Below are 19,354 nucleotides of genomic sequence, written 5' to 3'. Positions count from 1 at the left end.
CTCCTATCATTGCTACGCTGACGACACACAACTAATCTTCTCCTTTCCCCCTTCTGATAACCAGGTGGCGAATCGCATCTCTGCATGTCTGGCAGACATATCAGTATGGATGACAGATCACCACCTCAAGCTGAACATTGGCAAGACGGAGCTGCTATTCCTCCCAGGGAAGGACTGCCTGTTCCATGATCTCGCCATCACGGTTGACAACTCCGTTGTGTCCTCCTCCCAGAGTGCGAAGAGCCTTGGCGTGACCCTGGACAACACCCTGTCGTTCTCCGCTAACATCAAGGCGGTGACCCGATCCTGTAGGTTCATACTCTACAACATTCGGAGAGTACGACCCTGCCTTACACAGGAAGCGGCACAGGTCCTAATCCAGGCACTTGTCATCTCCCGTCTGGATTACTGCAACTCGCTGTTGGCTGGGCTCCCTGCCTCATTATGCGGCATTATCTATCTACAAAAAGGGGTTTAGGTGAAGGGCGTGGCATTTTTAAGCCAATTTCCTGCAATTCTCCAAATTCCTCCATGGAGCCGAGATACATTTATACATTTTTAAAGTTCATTTCCTGCAATTCTACACATTTAGCCATGGAGCTCAGAGAACATTTAGCAGTTTTAAAGAATTTCCTGCAATTCTATGCATTTTGCTATGGCTAAAGCCGTGTTCTTTAGCTCAAACTTAATAACAAAATCAATACTGTTAAATGAATTGCTTTTGGAATTTTCAATTCCCCTGACTGTCTAGCTTTTATTTTGGTGATTGTTAGTTCTCCAAGATTATATATATTTTTTAAAGATATGTCCATTATCATTTCACATACTTTATATCTTGTTTTAGTGGTTTAAGTTTACACTGAAAGTGTTTTCAATCCCGAAAATTAATTTGAAAAAAAAAAATGGATTTAGGTGTCCTGAAAAACCCTCCAAAGGGTTTCTATTGCAGAAAAATCCCTGCTCTTACATTCCCTTACTAACACCAACACATACAAACTAAGATTGCTAACATTTGACCTGGAATCACCTATAATCAGTATTTACCTCTCGGCAACCAATAATATTATTCCTGGAGATTTACATGTACCTAACCTCAGTCCGTCCAGTTTAGGTGTTGTGTTTGTGTAACCCTCTTATCAGACAGCAGGGGGTCCTGCAAAATGTCGCGGTATCATACCCCATACACACACAAACACACCACACAAATCAGATCAACACAATGTAATGTGTAGGGGTTGTTTCTGGACAGGGCCATCGTCTCTTCTTTCCTAAAACCTACAAAATCCCCCCCACGCCCATCAGCTTTACCCAGAAATATGTGTGTGTGTGTTTATGTTCTACCTGGAGCGTCTTTCACCCGGAGGGTAAATTGGTTGTGCCAGTACACCACCTCCAGGGTGTCCATAGTGGTTGCGATTCAAAATGTCAGAAAATCGTCACAAAATTAACAGAAAATGATTTGTAATTCCGACTACAAATGCATTTATTATATTTTATATTCAAAACACATTTTTTCATCAAAATGTACATTTTAAAACAAAGTCCACATATAAAAATCAAACTGACATAACATTTACAATAGAATCACATAGGGGGGAAATTCATCGTAAAACAGGTAAAAGAATAAAAGGGAGACCCTGTTGAATCTGATCTCGTGTTAAATGAGGCTATAGTGGTGGTATGTTGTCCTATCTTTATGGTGCAGTGGGGACAGACTCTTTAAAGGGGCATTCCACTGAAACGGTAAAGAATAACAGTTTTAACTACTGAATTTCTGTGGAATGACCCTTTAATGCACCAACTTCAAACAAGAACCTGAGCTATAGCAACTCAACAGCTACTACAGCAAGTCTTACATATCCATCCCCAGAGGGATTTAAGTCATTAATGCAACATCCTTTGATGTTAGGGACTAATTTCATGTTGACATGATGAGACATCTGCATGTACTGTATGTTTGAACAGCCCTGCTGGCCCGTGAAACAACTATATACGCTTATTGTCTAAGAAATCATATCACTGGCTGAAATGTCAATTTCCTTGTTGCTCAGCATGAGCAGAATCCCAAGGCGGTTACCGTGCCTAACTGCCTACATTTCCCATGTTTCCTATACTACCCACCATGCCCCTCTGGTGTCTATACAGGTGCAGCACCAGGTCCCTGATTTCGTCTCGTTTCCTCCGCACCTGTTGCCGTGGGAACCAGTGTTCTAGGCGCAGGGGGAGGTCAAAGTGCACCACAGGGTCCTAAAGGGAGAAACGTCAGGAGAGAGAGACAAGGTGTATGTAGGTGTATGTCAGCATATGTGTTTGTGAGTATGTTCTCATAAGAGAAAAACATAAGTAACCTTGCCTGAGACCTGAAGACTCAGTTGGCTAACATGGTCTTGAGTTGTTCAGACACCACACCAGTTCAATACCCGACTGGTTACAGGTGTGAGTGTGTGAATGCGTATGTATGTGTGTTCTTATTCCATGTGCACAGTTACCTGCAGGAAACTCTCAACGTATTGCAGCAGGTATAGGCCGCAGTCACTGCTATTGTCCTGTAGGGGGACCTTACAGTGGGAGCCTCTCATCTGCTCAGAACTGAACTCACGCACAGAGCCCCGACGCACCTCCCACTCTGACTGCAGATACCTGACACAGAGAGACAGACAGAGAGAGTACATTAAACACCCATAAAGGTACATATTCACACACACACAGGCATATACACACCATTCCATTCTCTCTACAGATATTTAACACGCACACGCACAGGAATAGTGAACACACTCACTCTCGTAAGAGTTTGAAGACACGCTCATGGAGGGAGAACTTGAGGGAGTCCATGATGAGAATGCAGGGTCTGAGGAGAGAAGAGAAAGACATTTCACAATTGCATATAAACATCCAGTTATGAGCTCTTTCTATGTGTGTGTATGTGTTTCCACTCACCTTTTACAGACATTGTCTCTGTGGCAGGTCTTCTCAGTGCAGTCCTAGGGAGAAGAAGAACGACAGAAGGTAAGAAAGAGAACAGAGTGAGAAAGAAGGAAAACAATTAAATGCGAGAAATTGAGACCCAACATAAGAGCCCTAAAGACAGTTGTGTCTTACCGGAGGACCAGGAGGTGGCTGGAGTACTGATTCACCCTGGACAACACTCTCTGAAACAACTAGAGAGAGGAAACATCATCATCAGCAGCAGCATTATCCTCCTCATGTTACAGCCCAGGTATTTATGCTGCTGTTATTCCCTTATCCCATTGATAATGTAGTTGTTGTTACTGTCATGATGTATGTTATCGCAGCACAGTGATATAAAGAATGGGATTTGTGTCTTAGTCTCATAAAAACCCAGTAGATTAAAGCCTATTGAGTTCCAGCTTCATTCTCTGTTTCTGTCTGTGACTGGTGTTCTGATTGTTTTTGGATTATAAAAATCCAGAGCAGCTCTTAAACAATTCTCTCTCTCTCCCTTACTGTTCTGGCTCCATCCAATGTTAATACTAATTGTAATTATTTTGCACTATAGCCTATTTATTGCCTTACCTCCATAACTTGCTACATTTGCACACACTGTATATATATTTTCTGTTGTATTTTTTTACTTTGTTTTTTTTTACCCCATATGTAACTCTGTGTTGTTGTTTTTATCGCACTGCTTTGCTTTATCTTGGCCAGGTCGCAGTTGTAAATGAGAACTTGTTCTCAACTGGCTTACCTGGTTAAATAAAGGTTAAATAAAAAAAATCCTACCACATAAGGTGCATTTATCTAAACCACCCATAGTCATACTTCCTAAACCAATGCAAATATTCATTAATGTTGAAATATTATGTAAGTTTGATGGTTTCACAAAGGTCTAATGTCCTGTGAGAGACATGATGAGAATTGTTTAGTCACACATACCTGTAACTGTCAGTTTGTCTTGGTTGTCAGTGTTGGTCGGACCAGGGGGAACTTCAGTGACACCATTTAGCTTTTCAGACCCGGAGGCCTCCTCTTCAGCCTGTGCCTTGCCTGACTTCTCCCCCCCTGTTCCCCTCAGCGAGGCTGGGTTGCTCCACTCCTCACACTGGGGATCCTCCAGGCCAGGGAAGCAGATCACCACCAGGTACCAGTGGGCTCTGCAATACAAGGAAGAAAGCACTATAAGTCACATGGTTTATTGATGCGTGTTAGTGTGTGTGAGTGTGTGTGTACACTTGTTTTCCTACATTATCAGGACCCCAATGTCCTAACGATTCAGCCAAATGTCCTAAAAGCGTAGGAATTTGCTAAAATGCTATTTTAAGCTTAAGGGTTAGGTTTAGGGTTTTGGGGTTAAGGTTAGGGTTAAGGTTAGGTTAGGTTAAGGATAGGGTTAGGGTTAAGGAAAATAGGATTTTTAATAGTAAAAAAAAATGTACACCAAATGTTTTTACATCAAAGCTGTGTGTGTGTGTCACTCACTCCTGATTGACAGGCACAAACAGGAAGTCTTTCTTGAAGATGTCCACATGTCGTGTCCACGTCTTCACCCGCTGGTGCCGCCTCTGCTGCGCTCTGGGGACAGACAACACACACACACACGAAACATACACTGCAATACAAATATCAACAAAAAGATACAAATACATTAATGATAAACCAAAATACACACACACACAAACACACACTTACGAGATGCTGGTGCTGTCCTCACTTGCGTTGTCTCTGCGTGTGAGCTGCTTGTAGAAGAAGCTACTGAAGACATGAGAGCGATCAGCCACATCTTGTGGAGCCCTCTCCAGGAGCAGATACCTGTTGGGACAGAGACAGAGCCATGTTGGAGTTGAAATTGTCCTCCATTTTGGCACCAAACTGTTTTGCGTACAGAGGATGTCTCTGTTAGGGGAGATACTCCATGCAATCACTGATGTCACCCTCACTTGAGGTAGAAATCGATGATGACATCATTCAGGAACTGGCCGTTGTCAAGGCACTCCAGATCTTCTGTTGTCACGGTGATCCCTCCTTTGGAAGGCGGTGGAGGAAACTGGATCAACCTAAGAACAGGAGGATGAGAAAGAAAGAAGTTAAGCCATACATCTACACTTTTCTCTACAGCAAGGGTCTCCGTCTCAGGTCCTGGAGATTAATTTCAAAGACTCAACAAGTTGTGTAGCTTGCCTGCGTGTGGGGCCCTGGTGTGTGTACCGGGTCCAATTGGAGCCAGGCTTGGGGCCCAGGGACACAGAGTAGGAGCCTCTGGTTCTGTGATGACACACTGTGTACATGGGTCTAGGCTGGACTGGACTTTCCTGGAGGGGTGACAAATGACAGAGGATGTATAATGGGTTACATGTTGTCAATTTGATTATTAATGTTAGAGCTTTGGGTTTTGTTATGGTTGAGCTTATTGACATCAGTCACACACACGTCCACACCCAAACAAATGCACTCAAAGTACTACCAACCTCAGTGAGGGGTACGATCTCTACCTCCCTCTGCTCCTCCTCCTCTGTCTGTACGTCTGTCTCTGTGTCTGGTAGTGTCTGTGACTCCCCCTCCACCTCTCTGTCCACAGTGTCCAGCTCCAGCCCAGGTGTCTCTCTGTCCTGTTCTGGTTCTTGGTCCTGGTCTGTCCTAGGCTTGGCACTGTTCTGGCCCAGTAGGGAGAGCAGCTGAGGGTCCAGTCCGGTTCTGCTGACCAGCACCAGACTGTCGTCCAATGACAGGAGGGGACTGTGGAGGTCAACCACCCCGTTGACAGGAGAGTTGCCACGGAGCCGTGCAGCTTCGACGTGCGGGGTGTTGTTGAGACAGATGATGTCGAGGACGGAGCGAAGGAGCGCACCCTCCACCCCCTCCAGAGGGTCACGCAGAGTGAGCAAGAGAAAGGGACTGGCTTGGCCTGTGAACACACACACACACACAGAGAGAACAAAACACAGTCAAACACATTTGCACATAGGCGTACACACGCTTGAGCAAACACCCACCCACACACACACTTTTGTTCCACAAGGCAGGCTCTCACCAGTGGGTGGGTCTAAGGCCTGTTTGATTGACAGCTCACTCAGGTCTTCTTGGACAGCGACTGCCTGGGTGTCTGACACGTAGAGGAGGAGGAGGGCAGGGGGGGGCTGCCCCCTCTCCCGCTCAACCTCCCACCCCAGCCCTCTCTCCTGTAGCTCCTCCATGTCCCAGACGCTGTACCTCCACAGCTGACAGCGCTCCACAGTCACCATCACTTCTACCAGGCCTGAAGGCTCTGAAGACAGAAGGGAGAGAGAGGGGTCAACAACCTGGTCATCTAAACCTGGGACTTATTCAGGAGACGAAGACCGGGACAAATTACTATTCCACATATAGTAGTGATCAGTAGTCACAAGGGTAAGCACTGTAGCTCTCTGCAGCCAGATTTCACCAGCAGAAAGGTGAAAAAGATCACAAAAGCCCTTAGGGTCTAACACACACACACACACACGTGTGCGCTCAGCTGAAGATGAGGATGGTGTACAGACAGACAGGAGGACCACAACAGGATCAGAGAGGGTCTATTTCAAAACAGAGTTTATATAGCCACCACACGACCGCCCCACCTGACCGCCCACCCGAGGCACAGAGGGGCTAGCGACCACACACGGTCACGTTCAGGTTGGACCAAGTAATAATGGAATTGTTCCAAAAGGATTAAAGGTTAAATAGAGGACCAGGACTGTATGGTAAAGGCTGGCGACATCATAAACAAGGTCCAGGGGTGCTGGATTACCTTGAATTGGTATGATGATTCTTTGGTTTGTGATCTGCAGAGGAGAAAAGAAAGGGCCCCGTGTCACACAAGCACTGCAAGAGTACAAGCTGCTATGTACTGAATGTCTATTCTATTATGTACTGCATCTTCTCCACAGTCGGAGCACAGTGTTCAGAGCCTTACCCTGAGGTTCCCGCTGGCCTCCCCTCGGACCCCCCCACAGTGCAGGGCAGAGAAGGACAGGCCCATATTCTCAGAGTCCTCAATGCTGGGGAAGGGGGACACCCCAAATCCTGTCACCACCACAGGCACCAACTGAAACAAACACATAAACACATTGATGAGTGACACACACACAAGTGCATGCAAGCAAACAACAACCATGCTTTCTGATAACAAGGGCACAAGAGAATCCGGATAAGCAATAAGACATAGAAAGGGTTTGTGTGTGAGAGACTTAGTTAATCAACAGATCGGTTTAACTTACAATATATATACAAAGGTATATGGACACCCCTTCAAATTAGTGGATTTGGCTATTTCGGCCACATCCGTTGCTGACAGGTGTATAAAATCGAGCACACAGCCATGCAATCTCCATAGACAAACATTGGTTGTAGAATGGCCCGTACTGAAGACCTCAGTGACTTTCAACTTGGCACTGTTATAGGATGCCACCTTTCCAACTAGTCAGTTCGTCAAATTTCTGCCCTGCTAGAGCTGCCCCCGTCAACTGTAAGTGCTGTTATTGTGAAGTGGAAACGTCTAGGAGCAACAACGGCTCAGCCACGAAGTGGTAGGCCACACAAGCTCAGAACGGGACCGGCGAGCGTCTGTCCGTCTGTCCGCCATTGAACTCTGGAGCAGTGGAAACGCGTTCTCTGGAGTGATGAATCACGTTTCACCATCTGGCAGTCCGACGGATGAATCTGGGTTTGGCGGATGCCAGGAGAACGCTACCTGCCCGAATGCCAACTGTTTGGTGGTGGAGGAATAATGGTCTGGGGCTTTTTTTTATGGTTCGGGCTAGTTATTAGTTCCAGTAAAGGGAAATCTTAACTCTACAGCATACAATGACATTCTAGACAATTCTGTGCTTCCAACTTTGTGGCAACAGTTTGGGGAAGGCCCTTTCCTGTTTCAGCATGACAATGCCACCATGCACAAAGCGAGGTCCACACAGAAATGGTTTGTCGAGATCGGTGTGGAAGAACTTGACTGGCCTGCAGAGAGCCCTGACCTCAACCCCATCGAACACCTTTGGGATGAATTGGAACGCTGACTGCGAGCCAGGCCTAATTTCCCAACATCAGTGCCCGATCTCACGAATGATCTTGTGGCTGAATGAAGCAAGTCCCAGCAGCAAATGTTCCAACATCTAGTGGAAACCCTTCCCAGAAGAGTGGAGGCTGTTATAGCAGTAAAGGGGGGACCAACTCCATATTAATGCCCATGATTTTGGAATGAGATGTTCGACGGGCAGGTGTCCACATACTTTTGGTCATATAGTGTATGTGTGTTCATTTGTATGTGGTGCAGCCGAGGGCATTTGGCTTGTCCTCCTATGAGTTGACCGACTACAGTACGTGGGAGCTACAGTATCCCCACTCTGGCCTCTAAAGCCTGGCAGGCAGCAGGTGGTGGTTCTACCCCCTAGGGCCAGTCTAGTCACGCAATGCCCTCCCTCACTAACACCACCTGCCTCTGTACACTGATCCCTCCGTGAGCAGCCCTTTGTGACATCACCGTAATCTATAACTCTCGAGTCGCTATTCACAATTTCCCCACCGTAGGGGAAAATACAGGGAGTTCTCATTATGACAATAGATGTATTTTATATATAGCACTTTTCATACAGAATCTGTCGCTTTTAAAAAACAAACAAAAAACCTAGACTGCCGGCAAAAAAAGCCACCATTTACATGTTGCTTATGAGTGCATTTCACACTGCTTTTAGATTATAATTGGATTGTAAGGCTCGTATGAATGTCCTGCTTAACATAACGTTTGTGTCATCGTCACCAATCAACTGCATTATACTTTTAAAAAACACTTCAACCGGTAAAAACGCCCTTTGGCTAGCTTTGCTACCAGCCTATGTCAATGAGCGTTAGTGTAGAACAGGGGTATGTGTGTACCCTACTCCTCAGCCTGAAGTGTCCCCACTTGTGCCAGCGAATAGCTAGCTTTTCGCGTGGCGCTGACTGGTAAGACACCTCAAGAGGGCGGTCATGTGTTCTAGCAAGGCAGTGGTCCTAGGTTCGAGCATCGGTGTAAGCTGAATCAGGAAGTGGTATCCATTGTGAGATTGCCCTATTTTGCCATTTGGGATGTCATCCATTGTGAGATCCACCTATTCTGTCCTTTGGGATGTCATCCATTGTGAGATCCCCCTATTCTGTCCTTTGGGATGTCATCCATTGTGAGATCCCCCTATTCTGTCCTTTGGGATGTCATCCATTGTGAGATCCCCCTATTCTGTTCTCTGTGATGTCATCCATTGTGAGATCCCCCTATTCCATCCTTTGTGATGTCATAAGATTTCAGAAGTTGTTTTTGCCCACCTGAGAGTCCATCTCTGCCATCATGTCTTCCTGAGCATGGTTTCTCTGGCGCTTAGAGTCACTAGCCCCAGTCTGTGGCCGAAGGACTGAACTGCGGGACGGGGTGACTACCTCCTCCTCATCACTGGAGAGAACGACTAGAAAACACACACAGATTAAACCTGTTGCAGTTAAATATTGTTATACACTAGGCTTGGGCGGTATACCGGGGTATTTTCAAATAAAGACGGTATGATTTTAAAAATTCTAATTTTTTATTTTTACTCACAAAAATGCAATTCAATTCAGGTACATTTGATAACAACTAGCACATGGAGCAAACGGAAGTTTCGTGACGTGACCTCCACAGTTGAGCAGCACAAGAGAGGTGATCAAGTTTCACTTCAAATTCACTATTAATGTTTGCTAGCTAGATATCTTATAACTAGTATAAATTAACGATCTAAGTGCCAAATACATTTTCTCCAGCTCAGGGCTCCAGCTATGCATTTGATTTGCTAACAATAGGTAGCTAGCTTGTAAAATCAAGCTTCTTGGTTACAGCAGAGACCATCAATCCAGTCCTGGATCAAGTGTGAGTGTAGCCTATTGAGAACTTTATCAGCTGGGTTGTCTGTCCTTGCATTTAGTTTGTTCGCTTGCGCTTGTTAGCATTTACCTAGCGTCCGCTATGGGAATTCACTAGTCCTTTGTTAGCGTACTTATTTATTTATTTTTACGTTTGCAAAGAAATAGCCGCCCTTGTGTGCACTGCAGGTAATATAGTATGATACTGGAACAGTATGGAAATCTGAATACCGCCCAACCCTATATTACACACACACTGCCATGTCACTGCATGACTGTGGTGTAATGGACTTTGAAGGAAAGACAGGAACAGCAGTAATCCTGCTATGTTGGGGGGTAACCATAGCAATGGCAAAGTGTTGTAGGCCACAACTAGTGCCATTACACACACATGCAAGCACGCAGATACTTTTTACACACAAAAAAGGCAATACTGGCAGAGACACACACAGAAACACACTCAACTCAGTTGACACACACACACACACACACACACACACACTGGGCATACTGACACAGACAGTCACAAGCACGCACCCAGTGGTCAGCATTAACAGACACTGTGGGGGCTTAGGCTTGGTGCCGGAAGTAGAAAAATAGACTACATTGAGCAAAGGTCATCAAAATTGTTAAAAGGTTTTAAAACAATACTAATAAATGCAACAGACAATGGATGAAGATACTCTAAACTTTTTGCATTTTTAAAATCCATCAGATATTGACTGAATTATAGCACATTAAACATTTTACTGGCACGTATAATGTTCAGTGATTTTGGTGGGAATTTAGGCATTCAATTTATTGTCAAATGTCTTCTTTTTTTTTTGAATGCACTCATATACACATTTTCTAATGGTATCATGTTTTTTTTTTTTTGTTAAAATAAAGATAATTATATGTGCCTCATTTGCATAAATACACTAACATTTACATCATTTAGCAGACACTCTTATCCAGAGTGACTTACAAATTGGTGCATTCAATTTAACATAAACGGGGTGGAACAGGTGCGCTGTCTAGACTGCCTCATTAATTACTGTTGTATAATTCAACAAGTGTGTCAATAGCAGGATACCTTCGGATAAAAAAAATCAACACGCTTGGCTCTGGATTACTTTACATTGTTTGTGAGAGCAGACATAATATCACTATAATCTGAGTGTTAATTTTCAGAAGTTGGTTTCATTTCAGCGCATCTAATTTGTAAACATTTCAACCTTGGGGCGGCGCACAATTGGCCCAGCGTCGTCCAGGGTAGGGAATGGCCGGCAGAGATGTATCTCAGTTGGTAGAGCATGGCATTTGCAAAGCCAGGGTTGTGGATTCGATTCCACTATGAAAAAAAAATATATGTATGCACTCACTAACTAAGTCGCTCTGGATAAGAGCGTCTGCTAAATGACAAATGTAAAATGTTATTCAATTATTACTTGTTTCAATTCCACAAAAAACAAACATCAAAATAAAGTTATCTTTCATCTCCTTCTTGTGATGTAAGTTTCGAGACGAAGCGTTAAATCCCAGACGAAGCTTTAGCGTTCTTATAGATGCAACGGAAAGACAATGTATTCCATTGAGCCCATTTCAGCCAATACCGGGCTGTGTCTGACAGGTCATTACAAAAATGTCCGTGGTCGTAACGCTCATGGGAAAAAACGACAGGCACAAGCAAGAGTATGAAAGAGTCGCAGGTGTAAAATGAAAGCAATCAATCTAGTGAGATTTAAGTGACAAGTGGATTTTGCACCCCTCAAACACATGAAATATATGGTTTAAATAGACAGATCCTCAGGAGGGCAGGGCATGCGCGTTGCTACTACATTATAATGTAACCATTCCAGGAGGGGGAGGAATCTGTGTGTTTGTTTATTTCTGTATGTTTGTTTCAATAAGAGAGATGGGGTGAAAGAAGCACACACACCAGGAGTGAAGGTATGCAGTGTACAGTGCGCTCTATACTCACTGGGTTCAGCAGGGCTGGGTTTGGGCGACCTATCCTGGCTGGAGGAGGACAGGCTCAGCCTCAGGGTTCCTCTCCTCTCCCTTCCACAGCTGGGGTTAGAGGGGCTAACAACTTCCCCGTCTTCCCCCACAGTGACTACCATCAAGGTCCCGTCAAAGTCGGAGGGATCCACCTCTACCTCTATGGATGCTACATTGGTGTCTCTGCCCCCTGTCCCCTCCAGACAGAGCCGTTTGGGAGGCAGTCCTCCCATGACTCTGGACTCCCCGGACAGGCGCAGCACGCTCCCCCTGGAGCGCCTGGAGGTGTCTGTGGTCAAGCCCTCCGCCACTCCATCCTTCATCCCTCCATCCTTCACCTGTCCATTACAGTAGAGCGCAGACTCCCTCCTACATCTCTCCCTCTGGAAACAGAGAGATAAAGGTTGCGTTAGGCTGGGGACCGGTTGTCTAATGGTTTGGATTCCAGCTTGCAGGTTTTTGGCTTTAGCCTTAAAGTCAGTCAACTTTAATGTCAGTATTAAGGTAACTTATATCCAGAGATCCTACCTCAGCGTGTGTGGATTCGCTTGAACCTGAATTGGACTTCCTGGTCCTGGTGGATTGTGGGTAATGCTTTTCCTGGTGCCTGTCCCCCTCAGTAAAGGTCACCTCCTCCAGGGGTACCCCTGACCCACACCTCCCTGACACACCAACCTCTGCAGAGTAAAGGGACGGTGATAAAGTTATCACACCAAATACAATAAACATGTTACTACTCTCCAGAAAGTAGGGCAGCAGATATGGAAAAAACAAATGACCGTAAGATAATTAAATCAACTTTGCCTGTGTGTGTGTATGTAAGAGAGGAAGGAAGGTGCAGATTCAGCAGGTCTTTGTTTTACAGCTCTATAAAGTAAAGTAAAGTGTTTGTTTATTTACAACAGGATTGAGTCCAGGAATACTGCAGAGCCTTTCCAATAAGGAGGCGGGAGAACGGTAGGAGTGTGTGTGTGTGATATCTTCACTGCATCTCTTGGGCCTCATAACCGTTGCATAAATTTAACACTAAATATCTGCGTGCGCCATTTCTGAAAAGACTTAGTACGCAGAAAAATATTGTGATTTCTAAACTTGCCGCACGCCGTTATAAACCAGACCTGTCGTAAAACTGTGCGCACGTGAACGAGCATTATAACGCCGCCTGAAAAACACCCATCATTCACCTTTTATGGTGACAATAACACCCTTATTTGCAGTATACTTTGGAAGTATTGGACTTAGGCCAAGACAGTATCTAAAGGAAATAGCAATGCATTGCAAACTTGATCAAATGTCTTTGGAGGTGTTGGCAGAATGTTTTCTTTTGCAGTGACATTTGCTGTATTTGACCATTTCTGAAAGACAAAAACAATTGCAAATTGTTGTGGATCTGTAAACAGATTGTTTGAATGCAATGTTTCACCTTCACTTTTTCCCCGAACATAAATATGCTGCACTGCCCCGCGAATTCTGAAACATGATCTACTCTGAAAAAAATGTAAACTACAGTAGGCCTACTTATAGTGGTAGCCTACAAATGTCAATGCAAAATATAAACTGCCTGTTCACCGGTTAAATTCTACTGTGTTATAAACCGCGCTCCCTGTCGGATGCATAGAGCAAAAACTTGAAATTACAAAAACTTGAAATTATAATAGCATATCTAATAGGCCCAATTAAATGAGAGATGCACATGGTAAAATGTTTGCATCTTGTTATTATATTTAGCTAGGCTACCTATTTTTTTGTTATGAATAAGAGTGTCATATTACTTTTGCCTTCTTGCAATGAAATACGTCAACCACTAGAAAGTTTGCGGGAGGATAAGCACATTCTCAAGTCAAGTTCACTTTTTTTCCGTGAAAACTGGCGCACACATGTTTTAGGGCATATTGTGTGTACGCAATTTTTATATATGAGGCCCCTGGTCCTCACCATTCTCCTCTCCTATTTCATTCTCTTCTTCCTCTGATCCCCCTCTGTGGTGTGACCTAAACAAGAGAGAAAGAAGGAATGAAAGAAAGTCAGAAGCCACCCAAACAAAATTCTACTGTCTGTATGCTTACTCTGTGCTCTGTGTTTTAACTCTTGATCGCTCACTGGCATCCTAAATTCAGCAACATTTAGCCCAGCATTACCTCCTGTCCTTGCGGGTCGAGATGGGTGTGGGGTGGTCATGGGGTCTCTTTCTGTGTTGGGGGTCATCTCTCCGATCCTCCCTCCCCTCTCTGCTGCTCTGAGACACCCTCCTCTGCCCACTCCCCACCCATGACTCGCTCTTTCGCTCTCCATTGCCGGTCATCTGGCCACGCCTTTTCTTGTCCAGGTAGGCCAGCCCCTGTTCAGTCTTTAAAACGTCCGTGAGGACCAACTGGATCTGCCTAATGAAGGAAGGAACAGAACCAGTCAGAACCTTTACAGCCCTACGACCATTCTGTGTCATCGTGACCTGATATGACATTCCGGCTTATCTGATGACCATTCTGACCAATAGGGAAACTGTGAGGCTAAAGGGGGGAGGGGCAGACAGGTGGAATGGGGTTGATAGGGCCAGGCAGTGAGTCTGTGTGGTAAAGATAAGCACTGCTGCTGCAGCTATATCTCTACAGTACCAGTAGTGGTGGTGTACACGGAGCATGTAAGCTACCTTTGAGAATAATACTTAGGGGAAGAGCCCCATCTGTGGAACGTTTGGAGAACTGCACTCAATGACATAAAGTGGCTTAATTCTACTTTACCGTGCAAAGGCTCCCAATTAGTTCACAGATAATAACATGAATTCAAATGTATATTTTGGCAGAATAAGAGAAAGACAAAGGCTGTATCTTACTAACTGACCATGTTATAGAGTAAAATCATCTATGAACCTACAACAAGTCTAATCTAACCAGACTATGTATGCTTGCTTCCTAACATAACTTTCCATCTGTGGCTCCATAAATGCTGCTCCTCACCTGTCCATTGCCGCTTGGGCTAAAGCCACCTGGCCATGATCCAAAGAGATGGATCCATTCTGCTGACGGGAATCTTGGAGTTTGATTCTGTCTCCAGCAATCTGGGACCAATGAATCTGTTGGAGAAAGAGAGGGAGGAGGAAAGTTACTTACCCACTGGCCTAACCACAATAGTAAAACCTCAGGGAAAAAGGTTAAAGGTGCAATCTGTCGTTTCATTTATTTTCTGTCATTTTAATGTTGTGTGTGTGTGTGCGTGTGCATGGGACAGAAGGTGAGACATTTTTGGGGTCAGCTAAGGTCTTTCAGGTATAATTGTGTTTCTTACTAAATGTTTGACTCCATAAGCCCTACTTAGTCTGCCCTACTTAGGCTAGGCGAACTGAACGAGTGTGCTCGCATTCTCCCTTAAAAGACCTTCGCTTGAAAAACGAGAAAAAAGCAGCAATAGTAGCATTTGTCCATCTTGAGACACCGTAGCCAGTATACACTTCCTCAGATGTCTGACTTAATCTAAGATAACTCATGAAATCTGTCATGAATTTTAACGTTTTCGTCGAGATCTTAGTCGTGCAATTATACATCTAACTAAGATATTTGTTGCAGTATTTCTCAACTGAAAAAATTTGCATGAAAGTGATTTGTCTCTCGTTGAATGACAACAAACACTTCATTGAAGAATCCCTACTGTTGAACAATCACAGACAAAAGGGCGTAGGCTTCAGCTTGCCTCAAGAAAAAATGCTGGGTGCACGAACTGAAAAAACCCTTGACGAAAACCAAAACGAACCAAAATCACTAAATGCCGTCATAATATATGCACGAACTGTTCCAGATGGGAAGCATGCGGACGCCTTACGAGAAAGGTGACCCAAAGAGAATAACATCTACCTGTGCCTCTTCATTCCCACATCCCGACTCTGAAGAAAGGAGGGTCTTGGGGATTTTGAGTGGACTTCCCATCTAAAAAGCAGAAAGGGGTACTGTTACTTTGCTCACTGTTGTTGATTATAGTTCTTGCATACTGACTGAGAAAAAGACTAGGAATCCCAATGAATGAATATAACCAGGCAGGCCAGACATACTTGAGCGTTATCCACCTTGTCAACGGCCAGTGAAATGGTTAGAGCTCTCCTGTGGTCCATCATGACCAAGCTATGGTCCTTTAGGGCTTGATGGACACTCCTTCTCCAGAGCCTCCTGTCACCAACCAAGGCAGCGATGGTGATGCAGCAAGCAAGATCTGCAGCAGACACACATGGTATACATTCACTTTCATATCTGTCAGTTTAAATGTGCATAATCACCAATAGCTTGGGGATGTATGTTGTTAAATACAGTATCAGGTGCGTGCAAGCAAGTGTGATTCAGGTGAGTGCAAGCAAGTGTGATTATTTTTAGTTTGTACTTTATGCGTAATGCTTTTGCAAGGACAAATACAAGCATTGTTTATAAACTTGCAATAGGAGTTAGTAAGCAACTACTGGATCATTATGGATACATGTTCTGTATCTCTCAATCCACAAGAACAGCAGCATCTTGACAGGTCACATGTAGTAAAAATCAATGTTGGGCCTGTTGAGGTCAATACTTTTAGTATTCTAGTAACAGACCAACCTGCTATGGCCCCATAGTAAGAGTATATCTTAAAGGGATAATCCACCCCCAGAAATAAAAAATAATGAAACTGCTGTCTATTTGGTGAAAGCTTATGTTCTATCAGTGGGTAAAATAAAAATGTTCCCCATGATTTAACGTGTAAGTGGTCCAACTGTGAAATAACGAAATCGTGCAAGAACGTGTCATAGCTACACGGTTCTCGTCACTGGAGATAGGGGATAACACAATATCACATTTCATAACGCTTTTAAAACAATTACCTACTCCAGCTCGCCAAATCAGCCAATAGATAGTATGGGCATACTCGTCTAGAACACATCCATCCGTTTATACCGTCATGACAAAGTATATATTTCGCTTAGATGTGCTCAATCTAAACAGTGTAACAAATTATTAAACTCAGTTTCTTCTTATAATAATATAATAATATGCCATTTAGCAGACACTTTTATCCAAAGCGACTTACAGTCGTGCGTGCATACATTTTTTTTGTGTATGGGTGGTCCCGGGGATCGAACCCACTACCTTGGCGTTACAAGCGCCGTGCTCTACCAGCTGAGCTACAGAGGACCACAAGTATGGTTCTTCAAGTACCATCTCTCAATGCACCGTGTGTCTGTGGGAAACGTGGGAAAGGGCCGTTGTTGCCATAGCAACATACTCTGCACTTGCTCTGGGCAGCAGAGTTGCAATTTGAACTCTGTGAGACTCCTAAATTGATAGTGCAGTTTGTTTAGGCGATTTTACAGCTAGCTAGCTACTTCATATGCTGATATTGACTTTGGTATTATTGTGTGTAGCTCCGTTTGCTAGCTAGCTAGCCAGCCCAGAGCATTTCGGGTTTTGTAGTGGACTTGAGCTGCAACAGATTTCCAGAACGATTTTGACATGTTGCTACCAACCTTATAATGACAAAATTAAACATTTGTTCACAAAAAATATTGTTTTCACATATTACTGTTATTTAACACTGTTAAACATAGGAATTAGTGGTTTGGGGTGGATTATCCCTTTAAATGTTGACTAACTATGTGTAATGGTTTGCTGCTCTCCAAGATATTAGGTTAAAACTTATTGGCATTCCTATGGAACTTTATAGGTTTCTAGTCCTTTGTTTTATGAAAACAGTTGACAGGATAACATTGTATATAATTTTTATCACCCCACAACCATGAATATTTACATGTATAAATCAATTTTTTGTTTGAAGATTAAATATTCCAATTAAAGCCCCCATGCAGTCTTTGTAATTGATTGTTTCAAATCGTCACTGTATGTCTAGTAAAGCACTGTGTGTTTATTTAATGAAAATAACTCCAAAATATATTTATCATCATTTATATCCCCGAGCCTCCTTTGGCCCTGGAAATGCTCAGTCTGATCATATGGGCATTAGGAAACAAATGTTAAGATATTTACATACACAGCCCTGATTGGCTGGTCTAGAGCCCACCCTCTTACCTATATGAACAGTCATTGGTCTATTTTAATCAGATCATATTGTGATGTCACGTGGGCCAAAAGTTCCATCCCACCTGAACAGGCTGAAATTCCAGGCCTTTTTTTATTCTTCTTCTAAACGGCCCTTACACAAAAATGCCATTATCATGATTTTCACAATTTCAGAGTGTTATTCCAACCTCAGTGTGGAAATATAAAATACAACAAAAAACAGGAAAATCACTACACTGCCCCTTTAAGGATCGACATTTTCAGAAATCAGTGATTAGGACAGCATTTTGGGCACATTCTTACCACAATTCTGTGAATCATTTAACATATTTATAAATGTGGCTCATTTGGATGTGTATTCTACATCCCTATGGACATTTTAAGATATTATTGGGCATACTACAATTATATTTCATACAGGTATGGTCATGCGAAATTGATCCAATAAGACCCCATTGCCTTGTTTGGCGGCCATATTGGAAAAAGGCTTCTGTGGAGTTAATGCGTGAATCCTGTGATGGTCCTGTATCTACAAATGTTTTTAAAACCCTGTTCTGGTTGTGTGCAATTTAATGCTTCTATCACCGAAGTTACAATCCTAAACCATAGCCGCCCACTACATGGAATTACATGGCTAAGCTTCCAACATTCTAATGTCAATGGCTGTGTTGTCAGGATATCAGTATCGCGATACTAGGAAGTAAGGAAACAAAACATGAAATGGACTTCATTTCTTGAGGGAAAACATTCCTAATGTTAGAAAAAACGTATGTTGTCACCCAGAGTCACATTTGAAGTTGTTTATATTATATATCATTTGAATGGTAATTTCATGACTTTTCAGAACCAACTAAATGTATCAGGGTTTCCTTTTTTAAGCCTGAACATTCTGAAAATGTGGATGGATAGCTGTGAATCGAAGCTTACCAATGATATATGATTAAAGGGTATACGTGAGCAATAACTGGTTGTATACTGACATTGTTCGTCATATCGTAAAATTCCAATGGTAAAAATTAATATGCCATGAGACATCGTCACCCAAAATTTGGGGGTCTGGCCCCCATGCCATCGACTACTACGCTAGGTAGCTACTCGTTGCATTTCGCTAAAGTTAAATATTGCCCGTATAATGGTTCTCTTCATGTGTGCCCTTTGTCATTCTAGAATATCATTCAACTATGCACAGACACGCTAGCGAACAAAATCTGGCAACAAGCTGCCTGTAACTTCACAGACATTTAGTGTAGGCGAGCCTTAGCTAGCATCTATGAATAGGCTAACGTTAGCTAGCTAGCAGATATCAACTTTTGTCCACGGTTCTCATACTTACTCGGTAATACTGTGAGTTAGTGCAACATACACGCACGTGACCAAAGAGCGAGGAGACGGGAAATATACACAGCTACTGCACTCTCCAAATCATCTTGCTGATTAATTGCAACGTCCATAAAATCATAAATACACGTTAATGGCAAAGGTTGCCGATGTTTTCAAGCTTTTCCTGA

At 43.5% G+C, this 19,354-nt stretch overlaps 1 protein-coding gene across 2 annotated transcripts; it reads right to left on the bottom strand.

Annotated features, from left to right (window-relative positions):
* Positions 1-1,458: 1,458 nt before the first annotated feature.
* On the bottom strand, positions 1,459-19,354 carry senp7 (SUMO specific peptidase 7). 2 transcript variants are annotated; one of them, XM_041883152.2, is made up of 23 exons: positions 19,180-19,354; positions 15,860-16,017; positions 15,666-15,737; positions 14,775-14,890; positions 13,959-14,201; positions 13,756-13,811; positions 12,349-12,497; positions 11,801-12,203; positions 9,271-9,407; positions 6,890-7,021; positions 6,725-6,758; positions 5,990-6,223; positions 5,427-5,863; positions 5,140-5,270; positions 4,899-5,015; positions 4,651-4,770; positions 4,441-4,533; positions 3,898-4,115; positions 3,103-3,161; positions 2,941-2,984; positions 2,783-2,851; positions 2,490-2,640; positions 1,459-2,247 (listed from the first exon to the last, which is right to left on the bottom strand). In XM_041883152.2, exons 2-23 carry the CDS (start codon positions 15,920-15,922, stop codon positions 2,083-2,085), a joined length of 3,243 nt encoding a protein of 1,080 aa, XP_041739086.1. In that variant the 5' UTR covers positions 15,923-16,017; positions 19,180-19,354; the 3' UTR covers positions 1,459-2,082. The 2 variants fall into 2 exon arrangements, with proteins under 2 accessions (XP_041739086.1, XP_041739087.1); XM_041883153.2 differs by having other exon boundaries at positions 15,875-16,017.

Source organism: Coregonus clupeaformis, chromosome 40, assembly GCF_020615455.1.
Source record: "Coregonus clupeaformis isolate EN_2021a chromosome 40, ASM2061545v1, whole genome shotgun sequence".
Lineage (NCBI taxonomy): Eukaryota > Metazoa > Chordata > Actinopteri > Salmoniformes > Salmonidae > Coregonus > Coregonus clupeaformis.
This window is presented reverse-complemented; position numbering and strand designations above follow the sequence as displayed.

Coding starts and splice junctions, on each gene's coding strand:
- senp7 (XM_041883152.2), bottom strand. CDS start 15,922: ATGATGGACCACAGGAGAGCTCTAACCATTTCACTGGCCGTTGACAAG. Junction 9,408..11,800: donor ACCCAGCCCTGCTGAACCCA/GTGAGTATAGAG, acceptor TGTGTTTTCTAG/TCGTTCTCTCCAGTGATGAG. Junction 6,759..6,889: donor AGGCCAGCGGGAACCTCAGG/GTAAGGCTCTGA, acceptor TCTCCTCTGCAG/ATCACAAACCAAAGAATCAT.